This window comes from Podarcis raffonei, chromosome 10 (assembly GCF_027172205.1).
Source record: "Podarcis raffonei isolate rPodRaf1 chromosome 10, rPodRaf1.pri, whole genome shotgun sequence".
NCBI classification, from domain to species: Eukaryota; Metazoa; Chordata; class Lepidosauria; order Squamata; family Lacertidae; genus Podarcis; species Podarcis raffonei.
In genome coordinates this window covers 37,073,046-37,099,024 of record NC_070611.1, presented here as the reverse complement: position 1 = coordinate 37,099,024, position 25,979 = coordinate 37,073,046, and the positions used below count along the sequence as shown (strand labels likewise).

General features: G+C 40.4%; 2 protein-coding genes across 3 annotated transcripts in view; one reads left to right on the top strand and one right to left on the bottom strand.

Annotated features, from left to right (window-relative positions):
- The window catches only part of METTL25 (methyltransferase like 25), a 43,799-nt gene extending 25,150 nt beyond the window's left edge, over positions 1-18,649 (bottom strand). Inside the window, exons 1-5 of one of the 2 annotated variants that reach the window (XM_053404678.1) lie at positions 18,361-18,649; positions 15,038-15,202; positions 10,930-11,036; positions 3,544-4,182; positions 2,368-2,512 (exon numbers count right to left, since the gene is read on the bottom strand). In XM_053404678.1, coding sequence (XP_053260653.1) covers positions 2,368-2,512; positions 3,544-4,182; positions 10,930-11,036; positions 15,038-15,202; positions 18,361-18,649 — 1,345 coding nt within the window. The remainder of the gene's footprint in view (positions 1-2,367; positions 2,513-3,543; positions 4,183-10,929; positions 11,037-15,037; positions 15,203-18,360) is intronic. The other variant, XM_053404680.1, reaches the window with a different exon arrangement.
- Positions 18,650-18,912: 263 nt separating this feature from the next.
- Positions 18,913-23,407, top strand: CCDC59 (coiled-coil domain containing 59). The gene is made up of 4 exons (XM_053404681.1): positions 18,913-19,051; positions 20,819-21,044; positions 22,042-22,141; positions 23,072-23,407. Exons 1-4 carry the CDS (start codon positions 18,913-18,915, stop codon positions 23,231-23,233), a joined length of 627 nt encoding a protein of 208 aa, XP_053260656.1. The 3' UTR covers positions 23,234-23,407.
- Positions 23,408-25,979: the final 2,572 nt, after the last annotated feature.

Here is a 25,979-nt window from a genome sequence, read left to right as displayed (position 1 = left end):
GGGAATCCGCCATTAGCCGAAGGCGCTAACCCGGAAGTCCCGAAATGCCTTTATTTTAATGTATGCTTCAAGGGGCAAAAAAGAAAGAAAGACTGAAACCGGAATTTTGAATTTCTTCTGTACTGTCTCTTCAATAAAACCCCTCTGTATTTTGAATTGGTCACTGGGGGGGGGGGGACTGTCAGAGAGCTATAGTGAAATTTAATAAGATAATGGTTTTTAAATGTTTCAGCATACATATTAGTTAAAAACATCTGTTATTTCCTTTACAGCCATGTTTCAGATATCTCACAAATTGATTCAAACAATGCAAACATGTGCCATACAGCAATATTTAGAGATGGTATGGAAATGAAATCAAGTGCTTTGATCTTTTCTTTGGAGCACTTCATGAGTTGCCATGGTATCAAAGTCTCTTGCTTTTAGATTGATATTGTGGGAGACAGAAGTAGATTCTTTCATCATTTCAAGAGGGTCAGACATAAAAAAAACTCAAGTTCTATATCAAACAATGCTTCTAAAAGAATGTGCAGTCAACGGAACTGAATTTCCAAACAAGGAACACAATCTAAATCTGAGCAAGTATAGCTCAATTGATTTCAATGGGCTTGTGTGTGTCTGTCCTCTGGATCATAACCAAATAATCTTTCAACACGCCATGGATTTAGAACCTAATGTGAAGATCCAACGATTCAAGAGCAGGTTAAAAGTGGAGGCCTGTTGTTTAGGGGTGGCTCAATGGTCTTTCCGTGGCACTAGAGGCTGAAGTCACCTCTGTATTATAAGAGATAACCTGGGTCCAGTGACATGTCACCTTTGTTTGGATGACTGCAATGCCTTGGATGTGGAGCTGCCTTTGAAAATGATAGCTGGTACAAAATATGGCTGCTAAAGTATTAGCTAGAACTGTGTATTACGAGCCCAATATTTTATCTTTTCCAATCCCAATGCAATGTGCTGGTTTTTCTTTTTAAAGCCCTCCATGGTTTGGGATCTTGGTGTGTGACACATCACCCCTTCCTACATGTGCACTGTCTCCCATTTCCACTCCGACCCCGTGTGCCCCCAAAATCTGTTTCATAGGGTCCCCCAACCCTCCATAATTTTTTTTTCAGGACATGTAGGATGCTAGAGGGGCCAGGAGTGGAAGTTTGATTGTGCACACCGAGGTCTGCTGCACCAAAGGAGCTGCAGTGTTGAATAACACCCTCTGAAGTTAATGTGACTAAGTTAGTCTTGTCCATAAACATCAGTGATTCTACTCTGAGTACAATCAGCAACGGAAGCAATCCTTGGACATAAAAGCTTATGGCACAATAAATTGAAATGCTAAAGTTCATAATCTTTTGCTACAGGAAGCTAACACAACTACCCTTCTAGAATTCACATTTATGCTTCAAGCAAGTCAACTTCACAGAAACTGGCATGCTGAAACTAACCATAGTTAGTTACATAGATTACATAGCAACAGTTCTGGATCCAGATGATATGATAAGCTCCGAAAGCTTCCAAACTCCTCCCGGTCACACAGGAGGAAGACTGGAGATGGGGAATACATAAACTCTAAGCTCACTATGGCTTATGCACATTGTGGTAAACTAATGGGTCTTGTGAACTAAACTAATGCAAACGTGTCTGAAATCTAAAGCCAAAGGTTGTTCTTTACTGTAATACTGAAGCATTATTATTTTTTTAGTAATCTGCAAGATAATTCTGGGTAAGTTTTATATTTCCTATTTCGGATCATGTTTAAGGAAAGGTATATACATATATAAAATCATTCTGTTCCCATAATGAAATTTTCTGAAACTATTTGCTCTCTAATTATACAAGTGTGCTGTTATCTACAAACCCATTAAACTTCTCTGTTTGTGCATTTACATACTTAAGGAGGTTAAACCAGTGTAAGTGGCAAGCACATTGACATCATAATCTTCTAACGCTTTCCTCCCAACTTGGCTTATGATTGTAAACAGCCACAGTATTTCCAAAGGCATAAATGCACAACTCACTGTATAATGAATCAGTGTGGTGTTATGGGTACGCTGCTAACGGCAAAATCTGATATAAACGTTATGTGAATGGAAATATAATGATGAACAAAAACACATATTTTTAAGTGAAGCCAAGTAAAAACAGCTGTCTTTATAACCACATTAAAGCATTCTGTATTAATAAGCCTATGACCAAATATTACAAATATAAAAGAGAGTGGCAAAACAGGAAAGCCACAGGGCACGCAGAAGTGAGTCTTCCACAAGTCATAATGAAAAGCAGTAAGAAATGAGTCAATAAAAGAAACCAAAGACATTATTAATTAAACAGTTTTTTTTTTAAAAGGACTCAGGTAGAAAAGGCTTGCTGTACCTTCCTGAGTTTCATGCTCCTCTGACAGAAGATGGTAACAGCAGCCGACACTGCAAACTGCCTTGATTTCAGGTTTAGCAGTAAAAAGTCGCAGGGTGCTCGGAGCAAGATCACCACAGGTATGTAGACCCACCATTACACAGTCCTGGAACAGGATAGAAATAATACATGTTCAGAATTGAGCTCACCATTAGTGAATTGTCATACACCGCAAATTTTGAAGCCCACTATGTATGTGATGAGGCAAAGATCATTTGCATTATTCCTCCAGCTCTCTCCTACCTATAGGTGGAAGAGAATGGAGAAATTAAGGCCTCTTGGATTTATTAAGGTCTCTTGGGAAGAAGTTTTCACACTGAATATATTTACACCCAGGTAGTATGCTGTAAAAAGCAGCCACTTAGCTCTCAGGAGGTCGGGGGAGTTCCACCACACCAGGCCCCTGTCTGCCACTGTTCTCGACATGAGAAATATTTCAAGCTTCAAAATTAATAAAATGAGTTAATAAAGTGAGATGATAACTCAGGGACATTGTAAAATTAGCAAAAAAAATTTTTAATAAAGGGAATTTTTAGTCAAAGTATGTTCCTGAAATTTATACAGGCTATATGAACTTTATACAGGCTATATGAACATGTTTAAATATAGGGAACAACAGATCAAGGAAATATGAATGGCAAGGAATTTCCATTTATGAACCAAACCTCCACTTAGATAAGCCTGTACTTATGAAACATTTAATGTGGCACTTCTAAATAATAGCAATGGTGTTGTTATAAAACGGATCCGATGCTCTATTTCCTCTGTACTGTTTTAAAAAAAATGTTATAAAGACGTAGCAGAAAATATTTTAAAAATGAGGTTAAGTAGCCTAGAGTTCTACTTCACAATTTGCCTTATAGTGATGACCAGACCAGGAATTCTATGTAGGAGGGAACGTAGGAGGGAAAGACCACTCCTATTCCAGTTGCCTTGGTAAAAGGAACTTTCTTTCTTTATTAATAGCCAGCTGAGAGGCTAGTAGCATATGTCTCCACATTGGCCACAGAGGATAGACTTTGCTCTGTGGCACCAGAAAGGAAACACAGGCTGCTTGTCTCTTAGCAGGATTGTAAAAGTTATAGCAGAATGGGTTTATTCACAAGCAACCTGGATTATAACAACAAGCAAAATAACCTCCAGATCTTCAACAATGTCTCGCAGCTCTGTTTCTGCAGTGACGTATGACATTAATGGAGAATATACGTTGGCTTCTTTTGACCGGCTTGCTTTCTCTTTAAGGGAAGCCATCTTCCTTCGCTCTTTCTCCTCTTCACAGAGCTCCCTACAATTACTTCTGGTTGAGCAGTCAGTTTCCACAGCGTCAGCAGGCAGAATACTTAGGAATACATTTTCCGGAATGTTGCTCTCTTCGGGCTGCAGCTGAGCCCCCGAGTGAAGTTCATACTGTTTGTTAGTAATACACTTATCAGAGTCTGTGAAAACATCAGCTGTTTCAAAAAGAATGGAATCTGGAGCAGCCACCTGGGCCTGACTTTGAAGACTGTTATTAGTGCTTAAGAGCTTTTCACTGATATTTGCTTTACATTTCCCTTTATCTTGCTGTGGCCTTTCATTTGCCTCTGCCAACACTTGCTCTCTGACATTTGCTCTTCCCCGCCTTTGATAGGCTTTCCAGTGTTTCTTCAATTTCCTGTTCCTTTCATTAGCTCCGTGGGTGTTTGTGTTTGAGGAATCAATTCCGTAAACCTTCAGATTATACTGCAATGACAAGAAGGAGCTCAGGTAGCCTTTTCCAGATCCCAGGTCAATAACCTAGAACACAGATAACAAAAATAATTTTTTTAAAAGTAGCAGATACTATTTGTAGGCAGCAACTATAAACCATAAAATTAATTGGGGGGGAGGAGTGTAGGTCCTGTGATTTAAATAGTTCTGTTAGCGTTTATCTCTCTCTCGAGGTTAGCACAAGATAAAACTATACTACCTGATAATGTCAAAATGCAGTAATTTAAAATTCAAATGTCCTAGACTCGGAAACAGGTCTTTAAGAATTCGTATTTGGTCTGCAAATTTCTCCCCCAAAAGGGTAATTTCCTAGGACCTGAGGAGTGACAAAGAGAAGGTCTTGAGCTCAGGTGCTCCCTCCCTAAACCTCTTCAATTTTAGGAGAAGTGGGTGTATGCATTGGGGGAAAATATTACGTTCAAGCACAGTGTGATGTTTAATCATTTCAATATCATATTTCAGTTGTTCCAATTGGGGTGTGTGATCTCAGAAACCTTTAGAGAACAGCACTAGAACGCAGGCCCAGTTTCGAAGCTGGTGAGCTGAGGCTAAGAGAGCAGTGGCTTGCCCAAGACCATCTAGTGAACTCACAGCTAAGGTTAGGTTATATACATATTCTTCCCTCCTTACACACCAGCTCTCTTGTCCTGGCTGGTTCATTCATTCACTTATCCTCAGAATGAGTGGAGAACAAATCCTGGTCCCAAGTTAGGTTAGATTCTGGGAGGAAAATATCACTTGAATGAGCCTAGAGGAATTCATTTTGAGCTTTTCATCTCCATGAAAGAGCTGCTCCCAGATTTCCAGGAAGTGGATTTCCCCATGCTCATTCCTGATATTACTGAGAAGTGTGTGCTTATAAATTTGCTTTTATCATATACTTCTACCGTACCTGGTTGACATTAGAAAACATGGCCAATTAAAGTAACTTTCACTCTGCTAAATAAGTTCTTATTTGAATTAATGTTCATTTTAGCTTTCATTAAGAATATACAAAAAATCACATGGACAGGTAAAGAGCCTCCAATATTAATTTTAAAATGAATGTCTCACTCTTTTTATGGAAGTGCTTTTGAATCCAAAAAAGTTCTCTATCAAATATGAAGATCAACCCTCGTTTGAGAAACTTAAAATTTTGTCTCAGACTATAGAAAGAATGGTTATCAATATTACAAAATATTACAAAACCTCTTCAATTTTAGGAGAAGTGGGTATATGCATTGGGGGAAAATATTACGTTCAAGCACAGTGTGATGTTTAATCATTTCAATATGAAATGGACAGAACTTACAAAGGGGGAAACTGATTGATGCTTCCATATACAAAAATACATCTCATACCACAATCTTCCATTTTATATAGACAAAGGTCTGAGAGAAGAGGGAACATTCTCTTTCCTTCTCAAGCATGTGAAATCTACACCAAATATTCTCATCTACAACTATGACAAAAGGAATTTATGAAATGAATTCCCAACAACTGGTGAAAACGTAACACACTATATTAATGTAATTTACAATCTCTTTGATCCTTCAACACCTTTGCTGTGGTTTCGATATGCAGTTCAACCTTTCTTTGACAGGAACTTGAGGCTTAGGCTTAAAACAATAATGGATTGTCCTTTACTGACCTCTAGTGTCTGTCAAATTGCCAGTGCTACCTCAGCAAGCCATTTCTACTCAACTTTTTAATCAAGGAAATCACATATGTACGTCAACACTATACATTTTTAATGAACATTTGTGTTCCCTTTGAAAAGTGCAATGAAAGTTATGCTAAGCACATTGGAAAAAGCTAATCCCCACTGAAATCCCACTGACTCAACTTGGAAAGGCAATGCCAAGAATAAACTATTAAAAGTGAAAGTTCCAAGACATAATGAAATCTTTATTGGGTTAAATACTATGTCCAAATACAGTCCTTGTAAGCAACAAGGCAAAAACTTTAATGCAAGAAGGCAAAACATTTTAATGGCAAGTCAGAAGTAAAGCTTCAGCCCAAAAGCTGGCTGCATGTGTACTATTCAACAGATATTAAAAGGACCAAACTTAAAAAGCTTTATCGAGGGCTATGTTCTATTCTAATGGTTTTTAATGCTATTATAGTTTATATTTGTTTTCTTTTTATCTCATTATAAGCTACAAGATTCCCCCCAACTTAGTTAGCAAGGGAAACATTTTAGAAGTGAATTTTTATTAAAAATTACATAAGCTGGGTTTACTTAGCATGTGAGACAGGGAATGCAATTGAGCTGGCAGCTGGGATAGACCTTTGCCTCGTACCCCCCCCCAGCAGGCCCCTTATTGCTGGCCTTGGGGCTGAGCCTGGTGAATGGACTCTATCCCCCTAGTCTGCTCTCTGAATCTTTAGCCTTTTGCCATATATCAGTGGTACATTTCGGTCTTTTCTAATTAACATTTGTTTACAGGCGGTAACCATTCTGCACACATCTGACTGATGCATGATCACCAACACACGCATCACTTTTGACCCCAGAAGAAGGTGGAATGGGGTGGGTGGCGCAACGGGTTATGCCTGACCACTGATGCACACAATGGCCCAGAACACGCAAACAGGGAGTTGCCAGTATTTGAAAAGGTATAATTCATCACTGCCTTGCTTTTAAAACCTAGCAGACTATCTGCATGTTCTGGAAGTGTTGGTAAATGCCAAAGAACATTTACAAACACAAGCATATGGTATACATGATTTTGTCTTTGAAATGTACCATAAGAAAACCAGGCTGGGGGGGGAAGTCTCTATCATTCAACAAGTTGCAGTTTCTCATTCATGAAAAAGATTGTTCCCAGAGAGGAGCCAGAAAAGGCAATCATTTGCTACAGCAGGACAACTGATTCTTAAAGACACTTCAAGTCATAACAGTTCAAATAAGGTTCTATTTGCATAGAGCAAGGCTGCTACCATTATGAGATTGCATCTTCTGCCCAAATAAGACCTAACTAGATGCTCTTCATATGTATAAGCTTTGGGAGGAATTCAATGAGCACAAGAATTTCAGCTTCCTTCCGCTCCTTCCTCTATGTGCTGTTCTGGACGTTCTCCCAACACACACACCCTGAGCCAATTTGTGGGGACACGGATGGAGAGGGGGGACAATGCACTAGCAGAATTCCTTGTGCAGGCTTCCACCAGTGGACCTCCTTGGTTGAATCTGACCCTATGAGTAGAGAAGGGAACCAAAGAACTGCACGGCTCACCCTGCCCTGAACATCATGAATGGCTATCGCTCTGTTTCCTGGATTTCCACACCATCCACGAGAAGTTGCTTATTCAAAAGCTTTCCTGATTCAAACATCAGTACCAACGTACAACTATCCAACGTACAACTAAGGTAAAGGTAAAGGACCCCTGGACAGTTAAGTCCAGTCAAAAGTGACTATGGGGTTACAGTGCTCACCTCACTTTCAGGCTGAGGAAGCCGGCGTTTGTCCACAGACAGCCTTCCGGCTCATGTGGCTAGCATGACTAAACCACTTCTGGCACGACGTAACACTGAGATGGAAACCAGAGCGCATGGAAATGCTATTATCTTCCCGTCACAGCGGTACCTATTTATCTACTTGCACTGGCGTGCTTTCAAACTGCTAGGTTGGCAGGAGATGGGACTGAGCAATGGGAGCTCACTCCGTCGTGGGGATTTGAACCACCGATCTTCCAATCGGCAAACCCAAGAGGCTCAGTGGTTTAGACCACAGCGCCACCCGCGTCCCTTCAAACTGCATCAGAGTCAGTGCCATGCATGATATCGGGGATGGGGCTAGCAACACAGTCCACAACCTCCTTCTCCACGTGGAGAATTGGGTAGGACTATTGTTGGTGGGCCGTCCAATTACATACTAGCAAAACCTATTGCGTTACAGGGTGCATTGCTAGTGTGGTGCATAGTCACACAATCCTCCCTAACCCTGTATATCACTGGGAGCAGCGTGGGAGTAACCAGGGGGTTGTGGCAACCAGGCGGCTTTGATTAACTAATGAAATGGGCCTAAAGATATCCATTTATGGGTCCTGATACTATTCTTGCCTCTTGTTTATTAGCTTGCATCTGCACTAACTAAGCCAGGAGGACCTTTCCAAAATACGTCAAATTACATGTAAAACAACAACTTGACTTGGTCCCAACACAATTCAATGCTATTGTAGAGAAAAGGTTTTATATTTCTTTTAGATTATGCCTCTGTGTAATATTAAAAACTATTACAATGATTTTCTTCATCTAAAACAGGGATGAAGAACCTGTGGCCCTCCAGATGTTGTGAAGACTGTAATTCCATGATCTCTGAACACTGGCTACGAGTGATGGCAGTTGGAAACCAACAACATCCAGAGGACCACAGGATCCCTTTTTTTAATCTCAAGGCATCCAAAATGCAGCCATTCTTAAAATAGACAATGAACTTTATTTATTTATTTATTTGTAAAAACCGGTTGATTAACTTCGAAAGTAATAGTTTTCAAAATAAGTATGCCGGTATGCACTTTAATTTTGCTATACAACCAACCACCATACCACCACAGTATCTTCTACCACCCATTATACATCACAGGTAAAAAGTTGAAACTAAGGGCAGAGACTGGAGTCTCTTAAAAAGAACCCTCTTAAAAAGATATGTACTGTTGTAAACCATGTGTTTGTGTTTTTCATAGCGCTACACTTTAATTATATTTGGCATACTTTTATGAAAAGGGCTGAAAAGAATCCAATATGAAAAATCTCTCCTAAAGTCTTGCATTTTTTCCATTAACTAAAACCAGGGAGTGCTTTTATCCACCCCACCCCCCATATTTATTCCAGTGTAACCAAAAGGCCATTTGGGGGTATTAGGGATTTGCAATTCTGAGCAAACAATGCAATATTACAATGCATTGATTGACTAAAACGTTTAATCATAAACAGCCTCTATTTTACAATACAATACAAATACCTTTATTGGCATTCCAAGTCTCTATTTTATATTCAGTGCAAATTGTGGAAAGTCTGGGTTACAATTAAGACTGTAAGAACAGCCTTCTGGGTCAGGCCAATGGCCCATCTAATCCAGCATCCTGCTCTCACAGTGGCCAATCAGATATCTGTGGGAAACCTGCAAGCAGGACCCAAGCACAAGAGCGCTCTCCCCTCCTGTGGTTTCCAGCAACTGGTATTCAGAAGCATTCCTGCCTCTATCAGTGAAGGGAGAGAATAGAAGTTATGGATGGTAGCCATCCAAAGCCCTCTCCTCCATGCATTTATCTAATCCTCCTCAAGCCATGTAGGCTGGTGGCCATCACTGCCTCTTGTAGGAGTGACTTCCAGAGTTTAGCTATGCGCATAGCAGTCAACGTTTCCCTTTTCTAAAGGGAAATTCCCTTATTCCGAATAGGGTTCCTTGCAAGAAAAGGGAAAAGTTGACAGCTATGACTATGTGCTGTGTGAAAAAGTGCTTTCTCCTGATTCTTCCAACGTTCTGCTTCAAGGGATTGCCCACAAATTCTAGTTTTATGAAAGAGGGAGAAAAACTTTCCTCTACCTACTTTCTCCAGGCCAGGCTTAATTTTATAAACTTCTACCATGTCACCTCTTACTTGCCTATTCTCTAAACCAGGCACCCCCAAACTCGGCTCTCCAGCTGTTTTGGGACTACAGCTCCCATCATCCCTAGCTAAAAGGACCAGGGGTCAGGGATGATGGGAATTGTAGTCCCAAAACAGCTGGAGGGCCTGCTCTAAACAAAAAAGTCCCAAACACTTCATCCTGTCCTCATAGGGGTGTCTCAACCCCCTGAACATTTTGGTTGCCCTTTTCTGAACCTTTTCCAACTCTGCAATTACTGCAATCAGATGTCAAACCACACAGACAGTTGTCTAATTTTACAGTGAAGAAGAAGAGTTTGGATTTGATAGCCCGCTTTATCACTATCCGAAGGAGTCTCAAAGCGGCTAACATTCTCCTTTCCCTTCCTCCCCCACAACAAACACTCTGTGAGGTGAGTGGGGCTGAGAGACTTCAGAGAAGTGTGACTGGCCCAAGGTCACCCAGCAGCTGCATGTGGAGGAGCGGGGAAGCAAACCCGGTTCCCCAGATTACGAAACTACCGCTCTTAACCACTACACCACACTGGCTCTGCAATGCTATACTCACTTCAGAGTAGACGTACCTAGGGTTGCGCTGAAACAAAATATCGCAACAGAACAACGCAATAAAACCAAGTTAAAATATCAATCACGATAACCAAGAATGCCAGGAACTGGTATTGATGGTCAGGGAAATGCTTGGGGAAACAGGTACATTTTCAATCGCCATAGGAAACATCCCAGGGTCATAGCCTGCACAGCCTATTCCTGACTTGGAAGTCCCCTGTACACCAGTGGACAGTCATGGGAGTAGCAGTATTGCCTACGGTTCTTCTGCCTGTGGGAGTGCATGTTGAGTCCAAAGTCCCTTCCTTTTAACAGTCCCCAAATATTCAACAGGCTCCTGAAAGCACAAGAACTATACCTAAGCGTACCTGTTTTCTAGCTGGACTACTGTACTCTGTCCATGGTCCTGATGTCTAGTTTTTACATCCACATTTCTGGCTTCTGACTCTTGTTGAAGTGTTTGATCAAACCTGCAGAGAACTGAATCTAAAATCAATGGTTTCTTGATCGCATTTATTATCCCTAAGGGGCTGGAGCTAGTCCATGGGTCTTTGCTTTAAAGTCCAAAATTGGAACAAGTATGACTTTACTTTTTAAAATAAGTACACAATATGAAATCATAAGAATTCTTACCTGGTTTAGGCCATAATACTTTGCAATGCCGTCTACTAACTCCGACATCAGCTGCACTTCATGTGACTTCTTATTGTTCATGAAGTCATCTGTTTTTATCTCTACTTCTGATCGACACAAAATGCAATTAAATTAGAAGGGTTTGATTTTTTTAAAGAAAATGCACAACCAATTATACACCAATTCTGAACAGCTGATTTTACTGATTCTTATCAGTAAATATCAGTTTTGCTTAGGACCAATTGATTGTCATTAAATAAATTAGATAATTCAAAATAATAAGAACTAAAACTTGTTAATAAAAACTAATGTCGGTGACACCTCACATCGGGCCATTTTGTTGGAAAGTGTTCGCCATATTGATTTGTTCCTTTTTTCAAATTATTTTTATTATAACAAGAGAGGGGAAATTTCCAATACAAACAGGGGAAAATAACAAAAAAGCATTAAGATCCTAGGCAATGAAAACCAGCAGGAGAAGACAAAACAGTTACTAAGGAATTCTCATGCAGACTTAGTAAATTAAAAATTAAAGAATGAAGGAATGAAGAGTTAACATCATTGTTTCCCAATGATACTAGTAATCCATCTTGAGACTTGCCAAAAGGGCTGTACTTTTAAACATGTGGCAGTATGGTCAAGAGCTGTCATCATACAGCAGATTTTATCAGCTCACAAAAAATTAATACTGACAAACAAAATTCAAAGAAGGCAGAAGCCAGCCATGTCATTTTTGTGTTCTGCTATCAAATTTTGGTGTAGTCAAAAGAAAAGATTGATTAAAGTTTAGGTTTCCCATAAACGTTGGCTGGGATCCAACAAGATGCATGCAGAAAGAGGCCCCTGAATTTTCTCAAAAGCTGCTTAGGGAATGTTATCAAAGCTGGATTCAAAGGCTGCTGTTGGGAAGGAAAACCAGAAATCCCTACACAAAATGCATGCAGAAGTATCTCCTGCTGGCACAACAGGCTTTTTCAATCCTGGCTATTCAGCTGGAATAATTTTTGAAGGGTAGTATTACTGAAGATCTTTCATTTAAAGAAATCACATACAATAGGACAGCAAATATTATATTTGCATTAAATGCACTGCTAACCACTGCAATACCCCCAAATAATTGTATGTGCATTCATCCATAGTGGCAAGGCACACTACAGTCACTTACATAATTATGTTAGTAACAGTAATACGCTGAAATGCTGCTCCTCAAGTTCATTGTTTTTTAGATTAAAGGCACTTACCAGATGCTTTAAAATTAATTATTGCTCACCTAGCTGATTTCACAAAGTCTGAAAGAGCACCAAACTCCTTTTTTATAATTTTTATTACATTTTCTGTTTTACAACTTCAAATACCCATTTTACATCCTTAAGATATCAGTGACTTCCCTTCCTCTCTTTCCATGGTTCATTTTATATATCTTAAATCCCTGCATATTTTACCAAAAAACTATACTAATCAGTTTTCCATTATTGCATTCATCAAAACTTATTTGCACTGTTGAATTTATCTTAATGCTGCCAGCATTTTCAGCTGTACACCATTATTTTCCATATACAGTGGAACCTCTACTCATGACCACAATCCGTTCCGGAGGCCCGTCCGGAAGTCAAAACGGGTCGCTGGGAGAGGCGCTGTTGAGCGCAGGCGGTGATTGCCCGCTTCTGCGCATGCACAAATGGCAGCAAACCCACCAGTTACTTCCCAGTTTGCTGCAGACGTTGGGCGAAATGGACGCGAGTGAAAGCGGACGCAAGAAGAGGTTTGACTGTATTCAATAAACTTTTTCCAATCTTCTTTAAACGTATGTTCTTCTTGTTCTCTTATTCTATACGTTAAGTCTGCAAGCTGTGCATATTCTGTCAACTTGAGTTGCCACTCTTCTTTGGTTGGGACCTCTAAAGAGCACTGAACTTTTGATCGGAAAGCAGCCAATAATGTTATGTCTGCAAGGTGAAATAGTAACACCAAATATCATGCTCAAATGTGAGTTCCTTCAGTACAGGGAAATCCTGACTCCTAATTTAAAATACAAATAATGGATACTTGAAGGAAACAGTTTAAAGATGCTTTGGTAGCAGAAGCCTCTCAAAGGCTTAAGCACTCCATAGCACCATTGATGTTTCATGAGGCCAATGCTCTTCTGAGATATACAAACAGCTGCAATTTAATTTTAAGAGGGGAAAAGACACTTTTGTAAATGTAATGCTAGAAGTGGGTAGCATGTTTCCAAGTTATTTTGGTTATTTCTGAAGCAGACTGTGTAGCTCTTCAAAGCAGTATCTCTGACATGTTTTTCTTTTTATGTTGATAAGGAAAATCATAAAAACCAGATGAAAGAATTTCGAGAACAATATGTTTGAATGTTATAACATTCCTCTCTTTGTGCACATTTCTTTGTTGAAAAATGCAATTTGTTCAAGAACATTTCTCAACAGTTAACAGATGTGCCTCTTTTCTGAAATACAGAAATGAATCTAGGAATGTCTGGAAAACATTCTACATTTAAAGGTCCCAGTGATCATACAAAAAGACCATATTACAACCCTGAAGTTGGGTATTTGGCCTCACCAGGTGACTGCCAAGCAATTCCATTCAACTTAATAGGTTTCTTTTAATGTTGTTAAATACAAGGAACTTATTCTGGATTCAGTTTTGTTCTGTTGTTACGGTTTCAGATTATTTTACAATTATGTGCCCCATTTATAATGGTTGTGAGTTTTGTATCTACTATGCAAGTTTTAGCACATCGAGATAGGAAGAAAGTCAGCAGTTGTAAAACATAAAGCAAGGTAAAGTGGTCCCAATTGCCAAGTGGCAGCTAAAATTTGAGTGTGAAGTTGAAAACGAGGGACCTAGACGTAAGAAGCACTAAATGTGATATTACTATGGCTGCCCTCCTGGACCATGTGACTAACTATGCTGGCTCAGTGTGACTATGATTTCTTTCATTTTTTTGAGCAGTAGCTCCCAGTTTTGAAACTTAAGTTTTGAAACTTACAGGATTTCCAAAAGCCATTTGATATGTGAAATTCAGAGAGAACTCTTCAGAGAAAAGAAAAAAGATGTTCTGATGGGAATATATAAGAAATCACACACGGCCAAGCGTATGACTAATAAACAAAAATTTGAACACTATTGTTGCAAAAAAAGAAAAGAAAAAAAGTAGGATGCCCCAGTAATGATGTTTGAAGAGATGACTAGGATTGCATTTGTATGCACTTACCTTCCTTATCAACGTGTGTGTGTGTGTGTGTGTGTGTGTGTGTGTGTGTAAACTTAGTTATGGTGAATCTGGGTGGAGAAAAATCAATGATTTTTAAAACAAAACAAAAAATTGGATATATATTTAAAATGCTTTTGGAAGAAAAATCTTTCTAAAGATAGTTTTCTATTTAAGTTACATTATAGTCCAAAGGCTATTCATCGGGAAATAAGGATTTGTTTTTAATTATGTAGCATGAGGCTTTATATGCAATGTAAATTTTTTATATAACTGTAAAAACTACTCTGAAAATTTATTATTTCAAAAATGAAACCTTCATCTGGTTGTAAATATTAAGATTATAACCGCAAGAATGAGCCTTTCTGAAAAAAATAATTTAAATCAAGTCGTAATGACTAGTGATTTCAATCATGATTTCGATCATGATTTCAATCGTGATTTCAATTGATTCGATTTCAATCAAATCCACCCTGTGGTGAATCAAGTGCTTTTGCCTCTTTATTAACTTGCTTTTGAATCACCTCGTGTGTTGTGTTGTGTTGTGTGTACTCCCTACTCGTTCCTCCTCCACCAAACCAGATGCTTCCCTTCTCTCCAACTTTGGAAGATGTTCTCCCTTCATCAAGCCTCCTAAACGCGCCAGAAGAAGTTTCTAACAGAACTTTAGCCCAGCTCTACCTGGGAGAAAGCCTAGCCTCACGTAACACAGTGGGACAGCGAGTAGACATATATATAGGATTGTGCTACATGTAAGTTTTAAAGATTTCTGAATTGCTTAGAAAAGAAATCCAGAATGTCATAACGCACGTAAACAAGAATAGGTGAATAGGAAGGAGAAAGCTTTAAGGAGATATAAAAATAGATTCCAAGATTATAACTTACCTGACCTTGGCTGCTGTGTCCTTTCTAGTGCTTCTAGCATCTGTTCTAAGGAGATACACACGCCAAGGTTTGGCATGGAGTAATATTTAGCAGCGAGAGCAAAAGCCTGCACGTTGATCAGCCTCTGAGAATTTTCACAGAAAATGTTGTAAAACTCACAGCTATCTGTAAAAAAGAGAAGGAAATACAATTAATTTTGTAATTAACTGTAGAGGGATAACTCCTTTACTCTAAATCTTAATGCAATCCAACAAAAACTGGATGCCCACAAATAGATATTGTCACCTCACCTTTCGCACATCACACTATGGATTCTGATAACTGGAGACAAGAGTCACATTGAGACTGCTAGAAAATATATGTGTGTGTGTGTGTATAGATAATGGCATATGCCTAACTAGCCATTATGTAACCTTAACACATAAAATGTCCTTTTGTGATGAAAATGCATATATATTTGTTTCTGCCTTTGGGGGGCGGGGCGGGTTAAAAACCAGCTAGATCCAGTTCACACTGAGTTATTCTGTAGTTTCAATTTACAGTTATGGCTGGAGCGCCTAAAATACCAGCAGGAACTAAACAGAAATCAACAGTGTCAATAAACTGTTAAGGATTGCTGATTTCTAGTCTTTTCGAGGTCAGCATCTTGTTCCTTTCCTTTTGCAAGTGAAAATTTGAAAACTGAAGAGCGGGCGGGGGGTGGGGGTGGGATATGGGAGTGGGCAATCTCTGCTCAAAAACAAAAGCAGACTTCTTTCACCCATGGCAGAAATGTTCAGCAGCTTGGAGGGAAAGTAAAAATAATCTGCATTTATTTATGGCAGTTCTATCCAGCTCATCCTTCAGAAACCTCAGAATGGCTTAAATGAGATTTTCAAGTACTGTACTTTCATTTTAAAAGTACCTAAAATATATAAGCACGGTACAGACTTTAAATAATAAAACAGTGCCTGTCAACAAGCTCAGAAATAGGTCTGGTGCAAAAGAAAAAAAAAATGAATGGGCAGGGGAGAGGAAAAGAAGCTCCTGGGAGAGGAGCCAAATGGCAACTGGTCCTGGCACTAACCAGATGTGCATATAATATGACTTCACACCCATTTTTTTGGTTTGGAAATACACAAAGCTGGCTTCTCCCACTTGAGAACTTTCCTGTCTTCAGGTAAAGCAGCTTATGGTGCTGCCGCAAGAGAGAGTAAGTGGCTAAAGTTGACGTTTCTCCACCTACCGCTATCTGAGAAAACGAGTATAAGATTTATCTAAATTTATAATCTGGCAGAATTAGGATGGACCGCACAATGCTAAAGCAGTAGTAGCACACTGAATAGCACATGCTGAGGAAATGCCAATGTCTGGCTGTCAAATCAGTTATCTAGAAACCCAATGCTACTTTATCTGCAGCCGGATATCAAAATTTTTATACACTGTAAATCTATATGCATGCTCAGGAAGGAGTTTAGTAGTCATTGACTGAATGGAAGGTTGCATGGGAACTCTTGAGTTCCATTAATGGAAATAAAGTAGAGATATAAATGTCATAAAATAATTTAATCTCCTCTGGACGCAAGAAATATGTGATTAGTCTGCAAATTTGATTCCATTAGTTTAAGACTGCAAATCAGAATCCAGAATTTCTTTCCTGCCCTAAGTAAAATGTAGCATAGCAAAGCTAGGATTACTGGCAACTACTGCAATTGTGAAAGATCACCAGTTTTATCCAGACATATCTGGGTACATTTTACATTTCATGGCTCCACTGCTTACAGCTTACCATGCCCCAACACTATGCTTTTTAAGAAAATTGGTTAAAACAATGTTTCCAATTCGAATATTATTGTTTTGGTTAACTCCCCCCCCCCAATACTGTTCCCTTTGTGGTTATGTTTTATTATAAGTTGTTATGTTGTTTAAAATGTTACCATTGGAAAAAACATTTAAAAATATTATTTCAAATATAGTTAATTTCAATTATAATAAATATATATGTTATATAGTCTCACAGGGGTTCCCAAACTGCAGTCTGAGAGCATTACTCAGGGGGTTTGCAGCATCTCTGTGGATTTGTGGTTGAAGATGGAAAAAAATCAACATTCATATTGATTTTTAAATTGTATCTTTATTGCTTCTTTTATATTGATTTTTAATTGTGTTCTACGGAATTCAAACTGTAACACAACAAAAATGTAAGGAACAAAAGAAGCAATAAATATACCATTTAAAAATTACACAGCACCTGCCATATTATACAAATGGGCAGAATACTATTAAGTGGTGTGACAAGACGATAATGTAGTGTTGCCTTATGTCCTCTTTTCCCCCATATGTCCTCTTTTTCCAGGAGACATCCAATTTTTCATGGGTATGTAAAATGAGAACCGTCATAGCGATCCACGGTTAAAAGCAGAAGTCGGAAAATGTGTCCGCTTCTTTGGTCTTCAAACTATGGCAACCCTACAACTTCAAGTTGTCCACGGCGGTTGGGGGTGTGGGAACCAATGTGCTTAAATAAATTCAAATGTCTCATTGCAAGCAGTGCCATTCATTGCACAAATATATCATGTACGTGGCTTCTTGGCCTTTGGGCTAAGATCAAGTGCAGTAAATATATCATACAGATATCGGACTGTATAAGCATCTAACTGCAATTCAATACTTCCTTTCCTTTATGTTAAGATCATCGATAAATAACGGGTTCTTTCTCTAAGCCGCCTTGAGTTCACTTGTTGGAAGAAGCCGGGGCACAGAGATCCGTAAACAAATAATAAAATACAGTGGTACCTTGGTTCTCAAACACCTTGGTACTCAAACAACTTGGATCCTAAACACTGCAAACCTGGGAGTAAGTGTTCCGGTTTGCGAACGTGCTCTGAGTGCTACACTTCTGTTTTGAGTGTTATGCCAAGGTCTGTCTGTTTTTGCTATTTATATTGCGTTTTTGTGGCTTTTTGGTTTTCTTTCTGGGACTGTGTGGAACCCAGTTCACATACTGATAGATTGATTGTGTGACTGCAGGACATTGTTTATTGCTTTCATTTTATGGATCAATGGTTTCGTTAGATAGTAAAATTCATGTTAAATTGCTGTTTTAGGGGTTGTTTTTCAAAGTCTGGAACGTATTAATCCATTTTGCATTACTTTCTATGGGAAAGCAACTGTGCCTCGGTTTTGGAACGCTTTGGATTTGGAACGGACTTCCGGAAAGGACTAAGTTTGAGAACCAAGGTACCATTGCAATAAAATAAAGGCAAACGCTTTGTTAATAGCCAGTGGAGACCCCCGCCCACATGCGCTGCGGGCCGCCTTCTAAGCAGCGTGGAGGCGCTTACCGGCGGCCTCCTCCAGGGGGCGCTGCAGAGGCGGCTCTTCCAGGAGCTGCTGAAGCCTCTCTCCGCTCAGCGCTTCCAGCACCGCCTCCGGGGGAAGCGCCACCATCTTCTCCCACAGGCCGCGAGTGTAGAAGTCCACCGTGTGGGCCCGGCACAGCGAAAGCATCCGTCCCAGGAAGCGCGCCACCGCCCGCAGCCGCGCCACCACCGTCTCCGCCGGCAGCTCCGGGGGAAGAGGGCGGTTCGGCCCGGGGACCGGCGCGGAAGCCTCGCCGACGCGCCGCGACATCGCCGGCGGGGGGAACGGATGGAGCCGAGCTGCTCAGGCGTAGAAGGAAGGGCTCGGCGCTCGATTGGGAGAGCCTGTCCGTCTCCAAGGACGCCCGTTCGCTCTCGCCTGCCCTGTCCAGGCTAAGCGAATCGAGCACCGACAGAAAGGCCAGCGATTTCTCTTCATCAGGGATAAGGCGGCGACTGCTGCGGCCGAAGAGAAGCGGGTCGCCGGTTGGATCACGTCATCGGCGCGCGACGAAGCCCAGCGGAAGTTGGCAGATGGCGCCTGTAGCGAGGAAGAGAGAGGCGCCGGGCGCCGAGAAAGATGCTGGGGCGGAGAAGAAGTCGCAGGTTCGCCCTGGTCGGAAACGGCAGTGGAGGAAAGATCCGCGTCTGGTGCGAGGGAGCGTCCGGGAGGGTAAGGGCAGCCAGGAAGGAGCTGAAGGCGGGGGGAGGGGGGCGGTCGTTCCTCCTATACTGGCCCCTTTCCGTTGCCTTTAAACTTTAATTTATAAACACTGGGCGATAGCTAGCTAAGTCGTACTCTGAATAGACCCATTGGAATCAATGGTGCACGTTGAATTATTATTATTATTATTATTATTATTATTAATTTCTACCCCGCCCATCTGCCAACAGAATATTAAAAACACAATAAAACCTCAAATATTAAAAACGTCCCTAAACAGGGCTGCCTTCAGAGGTCTTCTAAAAGTCAGAAGAATGTGGCTAAGTTTGGGTACCCATTTCGGTCAGGGTTTAGGCCCGGCTTTGGCGCAGAAGCTGCTTTGGTTGCCATGCATTTGGTTGTCATGAGAGGCGGGAAAATGCGTCCTTGTTCATTCTCCTCGACCTCCCTTTGCAGCTTTCAATACCATTGACTGTGGTATCGTTCTGGCTGTCTTGAGTTAGGTGTGTGTGGTACTTCTGGATCTACTGCTGTTGCCTGAGACTCAAGTGGCTTTGGTGGCGCAGAGTGCCTTCCGTCAGCTTCTGCTGGTGGCCCATCCTGGACAAGGAGAGCCTCACTACTGCTGTCTATGCTCTGGTATCCTCTAGCTTAGACTCTTGCTGCAAATTCTACGTAGGGCTGCCGCTGAAGACAGTTCAGAAACTTCCACTGGTGCAAAGTTTGGCGTCCAGGTTGCTTACCGGTGCTAGACAGTTTAAGCATATTACAACTGTTCCTGGCCTGACTGCCCTGGCTGCAGATTTGTTTCTGGGCCCAATTCAAAGTGCTCTTCTTGACCTATAAAGCCTTAAACTGCCCAGGGCTGTAATTATCTCAAGCACTGCCTTTCCCCATATGACCCGGTCTAGACCCTGCAAACATCTTTGTGTGCCTTCTCCACAAGAGGTCTGGAAGGTGCCAATACCAACTGGGCCTTTTCTGCAGTGGCTCTCCATTTGTGGAGTGCTGTCCCGGGGAGCCTCACTTGGTGTGTTCATTATGTATCTTTAGGTGCCAGGCAAAAATGTTTTTGTATAACCAGGCCTTGGGCTAATTAATATTCTGTCGTCTTTAAAATGGGTTTGTGTGAACCACCCTGCAATCTTTGGATGAAGGATGGTATACAAATTTAATAAATAATAAAAAGATTAACCACAAAATGTGACATCCTGGCAAAACATTTTATTTAAATATTGTTCACTTAGAAGTGAGCTTTGCGGGGCTCGTAGCTTAGGCTGCAGTCCTAGCCCTACTCACCTTGTGTTCAGTTGGACTTGCTTCTGGGTAGACATGGTTAGGACCTCAGGCTTAGTAAGGGCTGCTAAGTATAAAGTTTGACCTTACCTATCTGTACAACAAGGTCTTCCATCAGTTTGCAGAGGAAGAGACAGTGATCGCATTCACACATCACAGGAACCCAGCTATGACTTAGTAAGACCATGTGAAAGCAAGGGCTCCCAGAGAGGAGTTTGCAGAAAGGGTGGAGAGCAAGGTTAAGTTCTTTTACATGAGCAAGTCAGCTTGCTCAACATTCGAGTTGACCCTATTAACTACAGTTCTTCAAGAGAAGATGGAGCATTATTTCAAAGATCATCTGGAAGATTAGTAAAAGACATTAGTAACATTAGTTACTAAAGAAATTAGGAACATTAGTAAAAGAGAGTGTTACGTTATAACATTTGTAGTTTTAATCACACTTTTTTCTTATTCCACATCTTTTTCTGGTGTCTATAGGACAGGGTTTTGCCTTTTGGAGAAAGCAAAAGATCCAACGTGACTACAAGAAATTGCTTAAAAAGGAAAGCAATGCCAATTCTCAGAAGAACATTGGGTACAAAGAAGATTACCCAGAACACCTGAAGCATCTTTACTTAGCTGAAGAGGAAATGCTTAAGAAACAACGGAAGCCTAGGACTGTTCGCCCTTCTGTACCAAAAGAAGAGGAAATTGCAACCACAAAGTAAGAAACCTTTTGGGAACTGCTTTTATCCTATAATTCCTTTTTAAAGGTGAGCCTAGGTTATTCTTCTAGCAGGTGTTTTCACAGCATTTTAGTTCCTTTCAGTGTAATCTTTCATTTTCCAAGCTTAGTTCAGTGAAAAAGGTAGCAACTAGCTGTAACAGCATATAAAATAGTTCAGCTATTTTAGGATTTGGGTCAAATTATAGTAAATTGTCCTAAGGGATGCGGGTGGCGCTGTGGGTTAAACCACTGTGCCACTTGGGCTTGCTGATCGAAAGGTCGGCAGTTCGAATCCCTGCGACAGGGTGAGCTCCCGTTGTTTGGCCCCAGCTCCTGCCAACCTTGCAGTTCGAAAGCACAAAGTGCAAGTAGATAAATTCCTACCTCCAGCAGGAAGGTAAACGGCGTTTCTGTGCGCTGCTCTGGTTCCCCCAGAAGCGGCTTAGTCATGCTGGCCACATGTCTGTGGAAAAACTGTCTGCGGAAGCTCCCTCGGCCTGTAAAGTGAAATGAGTGCCACAACCCCAGAGTCCCTGACCATGTTTGCTGAGGTTGAAAGGAACTGTAAGGCACCACATTGGCTATATAGTATAAATTTGGGGAATAAAGTTACGGTACATATAAGGAAGTTACATGATTACATATGCATTTTTCTTAATAGTTGCAAACCACTTTTCAAACATAATAGATCTCAAGCAGCTCAAAATGGTTAAATCAGATTTATAGGTAGATGATAATTGCTCTGAACATGATAGATGCAGAATAGCAGACAATGCTGCCTATCTGAAAGGTGGTGTTGGCAAAAGCAGTTCTGTAGGTCAGATGAGCAATAGACTCCTTTCCCCAGCACAGCCCTCTTGTTGTTGCTGCACTTTTCCAAATGGTATTGAGAGGGCCATTGAAAGCACTGAATCAGAACTGCAAACTTTACACGAATAGTATAATTGCATTAATCGAAAATCATTACTTTTACGCACTGGTTTGTGTAATGCAGATGCAACACGGTTCATCGAAAATTTAAAACGAAAACCTCAAACCAGAAAGCAAAAGAAGAATATGAGAAAATAAAAGCCGAACGAGAGAAGAAAAAAGAGGTAAGTCTTAAAGTCTTAAGTTCCTCACAGAAAGTTAGCACCTTAGAGAGTGGGAAGAGGTGAGAGTTAATCAACAAGGGTTTTGTTTTATTCCCTGGCACTGAAGTTGATGCGGGCAACTTCTTGTTTCTTATAACTCATAATAATTTTATGTAACTCACTCAATATAATGTTGGAAAGGGGTCCACCAGTCTGGTTTTTTATAATACAATTATTAATACCAATCTTTCAAATACTGAATTATAATTTAGTTAAAAGTGACCCCCTGCATGCTATATTTGATGGTTTCATGACTTTCTTTATTTCTGCATTCCAGAATCTTACTAGTTTCAATTACATTCCGGTCATAATCATAATCCCTTATACAGCAACTTCAATATTAATAGCTTCTGTTTGTATTGAAACATTAAATGATTTATAAAACTGTAAATGAGGAACTCAAACTATATCCTTGTTCTTCCTGTGTGTGGCAGTTATTCTGTCCATGGTGTTTCTTCCTGTCCTTGTAAGATGTTATGTCTTTCTCCCCCCCTCCCCGATTGTTGCTCTCATCAGTCATGCCCAAGAGATCCACCAGTCTGATGTCTTCTCAAACAGCTGCACTGTAGTCCTAACCATGAAGAACAATGCAATAACATAAGCAAATGTGCTCCCCCCCCGTATCAGAAAGACAATAGAAAGACAGACTTGCACTTTATCATTAGATAGGTAACTGTGTTGATTACTTTTTTTTCACGCTAAAAACATTGGAACAAATGAAGGAGGTATCATGGACAAATATTTTTAGATATCACCATTTATTTTTCTAGCATATATACCTGTAAAAAGATATTTGAAACTTGCATTTATATATATATATATAAAACAATTTCTAAAAAAGTATGAAAGTCATACTTCTTTTAATTACTTGGGTATTTTTTATTATTTCAGGCAGCCATAAAAAGAAGAGAAGAAATAGAAAAAGCTCAAAAGCTCTACAAACAGAAGAAAATGGAAGCTTATAAAATTTTAAGTAAAAAGACAAGAAAAGGACAGCCAAATCTAAACTTACAAATGGAGTACCTCCTTCAGAAAATACAGAAAAACCCATAAACTCATGGTTTTTTATTACAGGTGCAAACAAAAATGAGCCTTTAAGATTATAAAACTTGTTATCCCTCCTCAGTATTGGAAAACCTGATATTAGAGAATTGGCTCTTGGGAAAGTGTACAAAATTATGATGAAAGTATTTTGAGGGTACCAGAATAAAATCTGTTTTCAAACTATCTGAACTTGCAAATCTGGGTATCATATTTTTCTACTAGTATTTTAAAATAAATACATGTATCTGCATTAGACCAGCAGTGGTCTAATTTTAGCTAAAATCTCTGAATTCTTGTGGTCTTGGTTTTTTCCCCATCCAGTTGTTACTTCATTTGTGTTCTTAGAATGGACATCACATTGTTTACCACAACAAACACGAGACTGTTCCTGATTCAATCTCACTTAGTATATAATTGTTGGAAGTGTGATTAATGGACGGAGGCTACTGATATTTTATTACATTAATGAATAGCTGCACTGCCGTCAAGCACTAACTCATAACGAAAAGCCTGGTTGACACGAGTTTTATTGGGAAGCAAAGCAATATGTATTGATTTTAAGATAATGAAAAGTGGTTCTGTCAATAGCAGAATCAAAGAAGATAGGTACATAAGCGGAGTCAATCCATGGAATGATTTTTCTTCTTTTGCTGTATGATGCTCTTACACAAATGTAACATCTTAATCCTGTGTATCCTCCTTCCAAGTCAGTCGTGGGCCCTGCAACCCTTTGGTTGTGCAATGATAGATGACACATATGGAGATACAGGTCTCTAATGCCAGGTTGGATCACTGAAGCTCACTGTTGTCGATGCAATAAAAAGCAATATGAAGCATCCCTTATATTGGGGAGATTAAAATACTTTTTTAAAAAAATGAAAATGGTATGTTTCTGCCTTTTTGCTTCCATTTGGCTAACACAGGCCTGGAGTGTTAAATTTCATGTGTGTTTTAAGTTTTACCCATGGATTCTAGGTGGGACACAACCACACACACACACCTTGTAATCAGACTGTCTCGCCAGAGTGGTGCATACCCTGGTTATCTCCCGCTTGGACTACTGCAATGCACTCTATGTGGGGCTACCTTTGAAGGTGACCCGGAAACTACAATTAATCCAGAATGCGGCAGCTAGACTGGTGACTGGGAGTGGCCACCGGGACCACAGAACACCGGTCCTGAAAGACCTACATTGGCTCCCAGTACATTTCTGAGCACAATTCAAAGTGTTGGTGTTGACCTTTAAAGCCCTAAACGGCCTCAGCCCTGATTACCTGAAGGAGCGTCTCCACCCCCAGCGTTCAGCCCAGACACTGAAGTCCAGCACTGAGGGCCTTCTGGTGGTTCCCTCTCTGTGAGAAATGAGGTTACAGGGAACCAGGCAGAGGGCCTTCTTGGTGGTGGTGCCCACCCTGTGGAATGCTCTCCCATCAGATGTCAAAGAAATAAACAACTATCTGACATTTAGAAGACATCTGAAGGCAGCCCTGTTTAGGGAAGCTTTTAATGTTTGATGTTTTATTGTGTTTTTAATATTCTGTGGAAGCCGCCAAGAGTGGCTGGAGAGGCCCAGCCAGATGGGCAGGGTATAAGTAGTAATAATAATAATAGTGCTTTTTTTCTGGGGGTATGCAGGAGTACGCATACTCCGAAACACTTTGTTAATCTTTGTACTTTTGTCCATTTACTGTATTTATTTTTCCCTATTTGATCTATAAAATGGTGATTTTCTTGAGTCAAAATGAGAGTACCTCTAAACATTTTTTTAGAAAAAAGCACTGATATATAAAATAACAACAACATTATTATTATTACAAGGCTTGTATGGTGAAAAGGAGGAGAAGTGAGCTGGGGATTTGCCTCCGTGCCTTGCTGTATGTAGAGGATATATGCTTAAAACTTGAATGAACTGATACATTGTGTTTCTCTTGCATCCGTTGTTGTTGGTCAACTGTGAAATTAATTGTATGATAACTTGTAGGACACCTAATGGCAGATTTATCCGATACAGTAATAGTAATTCTAGCTACGAATATAGATTTTTAAATACCATTTGAGTGGTGTGTTAGGTGCAAAATTCACCCAGCGTTCCTTTAGAATTGTAGAGTTGGAACGAATCCCAAGGGTCATTTAATCCAACCTCTGCAACATGGGCACAGCCAGGGGAGCAGCTGCCCCCATCAACTAAAAAAATAAAACTACCAAACTAACTGACCAATCGAGTCGCAGATAACTTGGTTCTGCCCACCCCCAACAAAAGTCCCACCTGCCCTAACATAACTCCTGGCTATGCCCATGCCCTGCAGTGCAGGAATCCTGCCCATAGCCATCCCTGGATGAGCTCAAACCACCAATCTTCTGACTAACAGGCAGACTCTCTGACCCCTTGTACCACTGGGGGCTAAGGGAAAGTTACTTTTTCAAAAGTTCATATTAGGAAAAATTGCATACTAAAATGCATCAGGACTTTTTTAAAAAAGTGAAACAGGAAAAATGAGAAATGGAGAAAGAGAAATTCCCAGATTTGTCCATCCCTAGCTGCAAAAAGGGACGCGGGTGGTGCTGTGGGTTAAACCACAGAGCCTAGGACTTGCCGATCAGAAAGTCGGTGGTTCAAATCCCCACGACAGGGTGAGCTCCCGTTGCTCGGTTCCTGCTCCTGCCAACCTAGCAGTTCGAAAGCACCTCAAAGTGCAAGTAGATAAATAGGTACCGCTCTGGCAGGAAGGTAAACGGCATTTCTGTGCTTCTCTGG

Coding starts and splice junctions, on each gene's coding strand:
- CCDC59 (XM_053404681.1), top strand. CDS start 18,913: ATGGCGCCTGTAGCGAGGAAGAGAGAGGCGCCGGGCGCCGAGAAAGAT. Junction 19,052..20,818: donor GCGAGGGAGCGTCCGGGAGG/GTAAGGGCAGCC, acceptor TGGTGTCTATAG/GACAGGGTTTTGCCTTTTGG. Junction 21,045..22,041: donor GAGGAAATTGCAACCACAAA/GTAAGAAACCTT, acceptor TGTGTAATGCAG/ATGCAACACGGTTCATCGAA.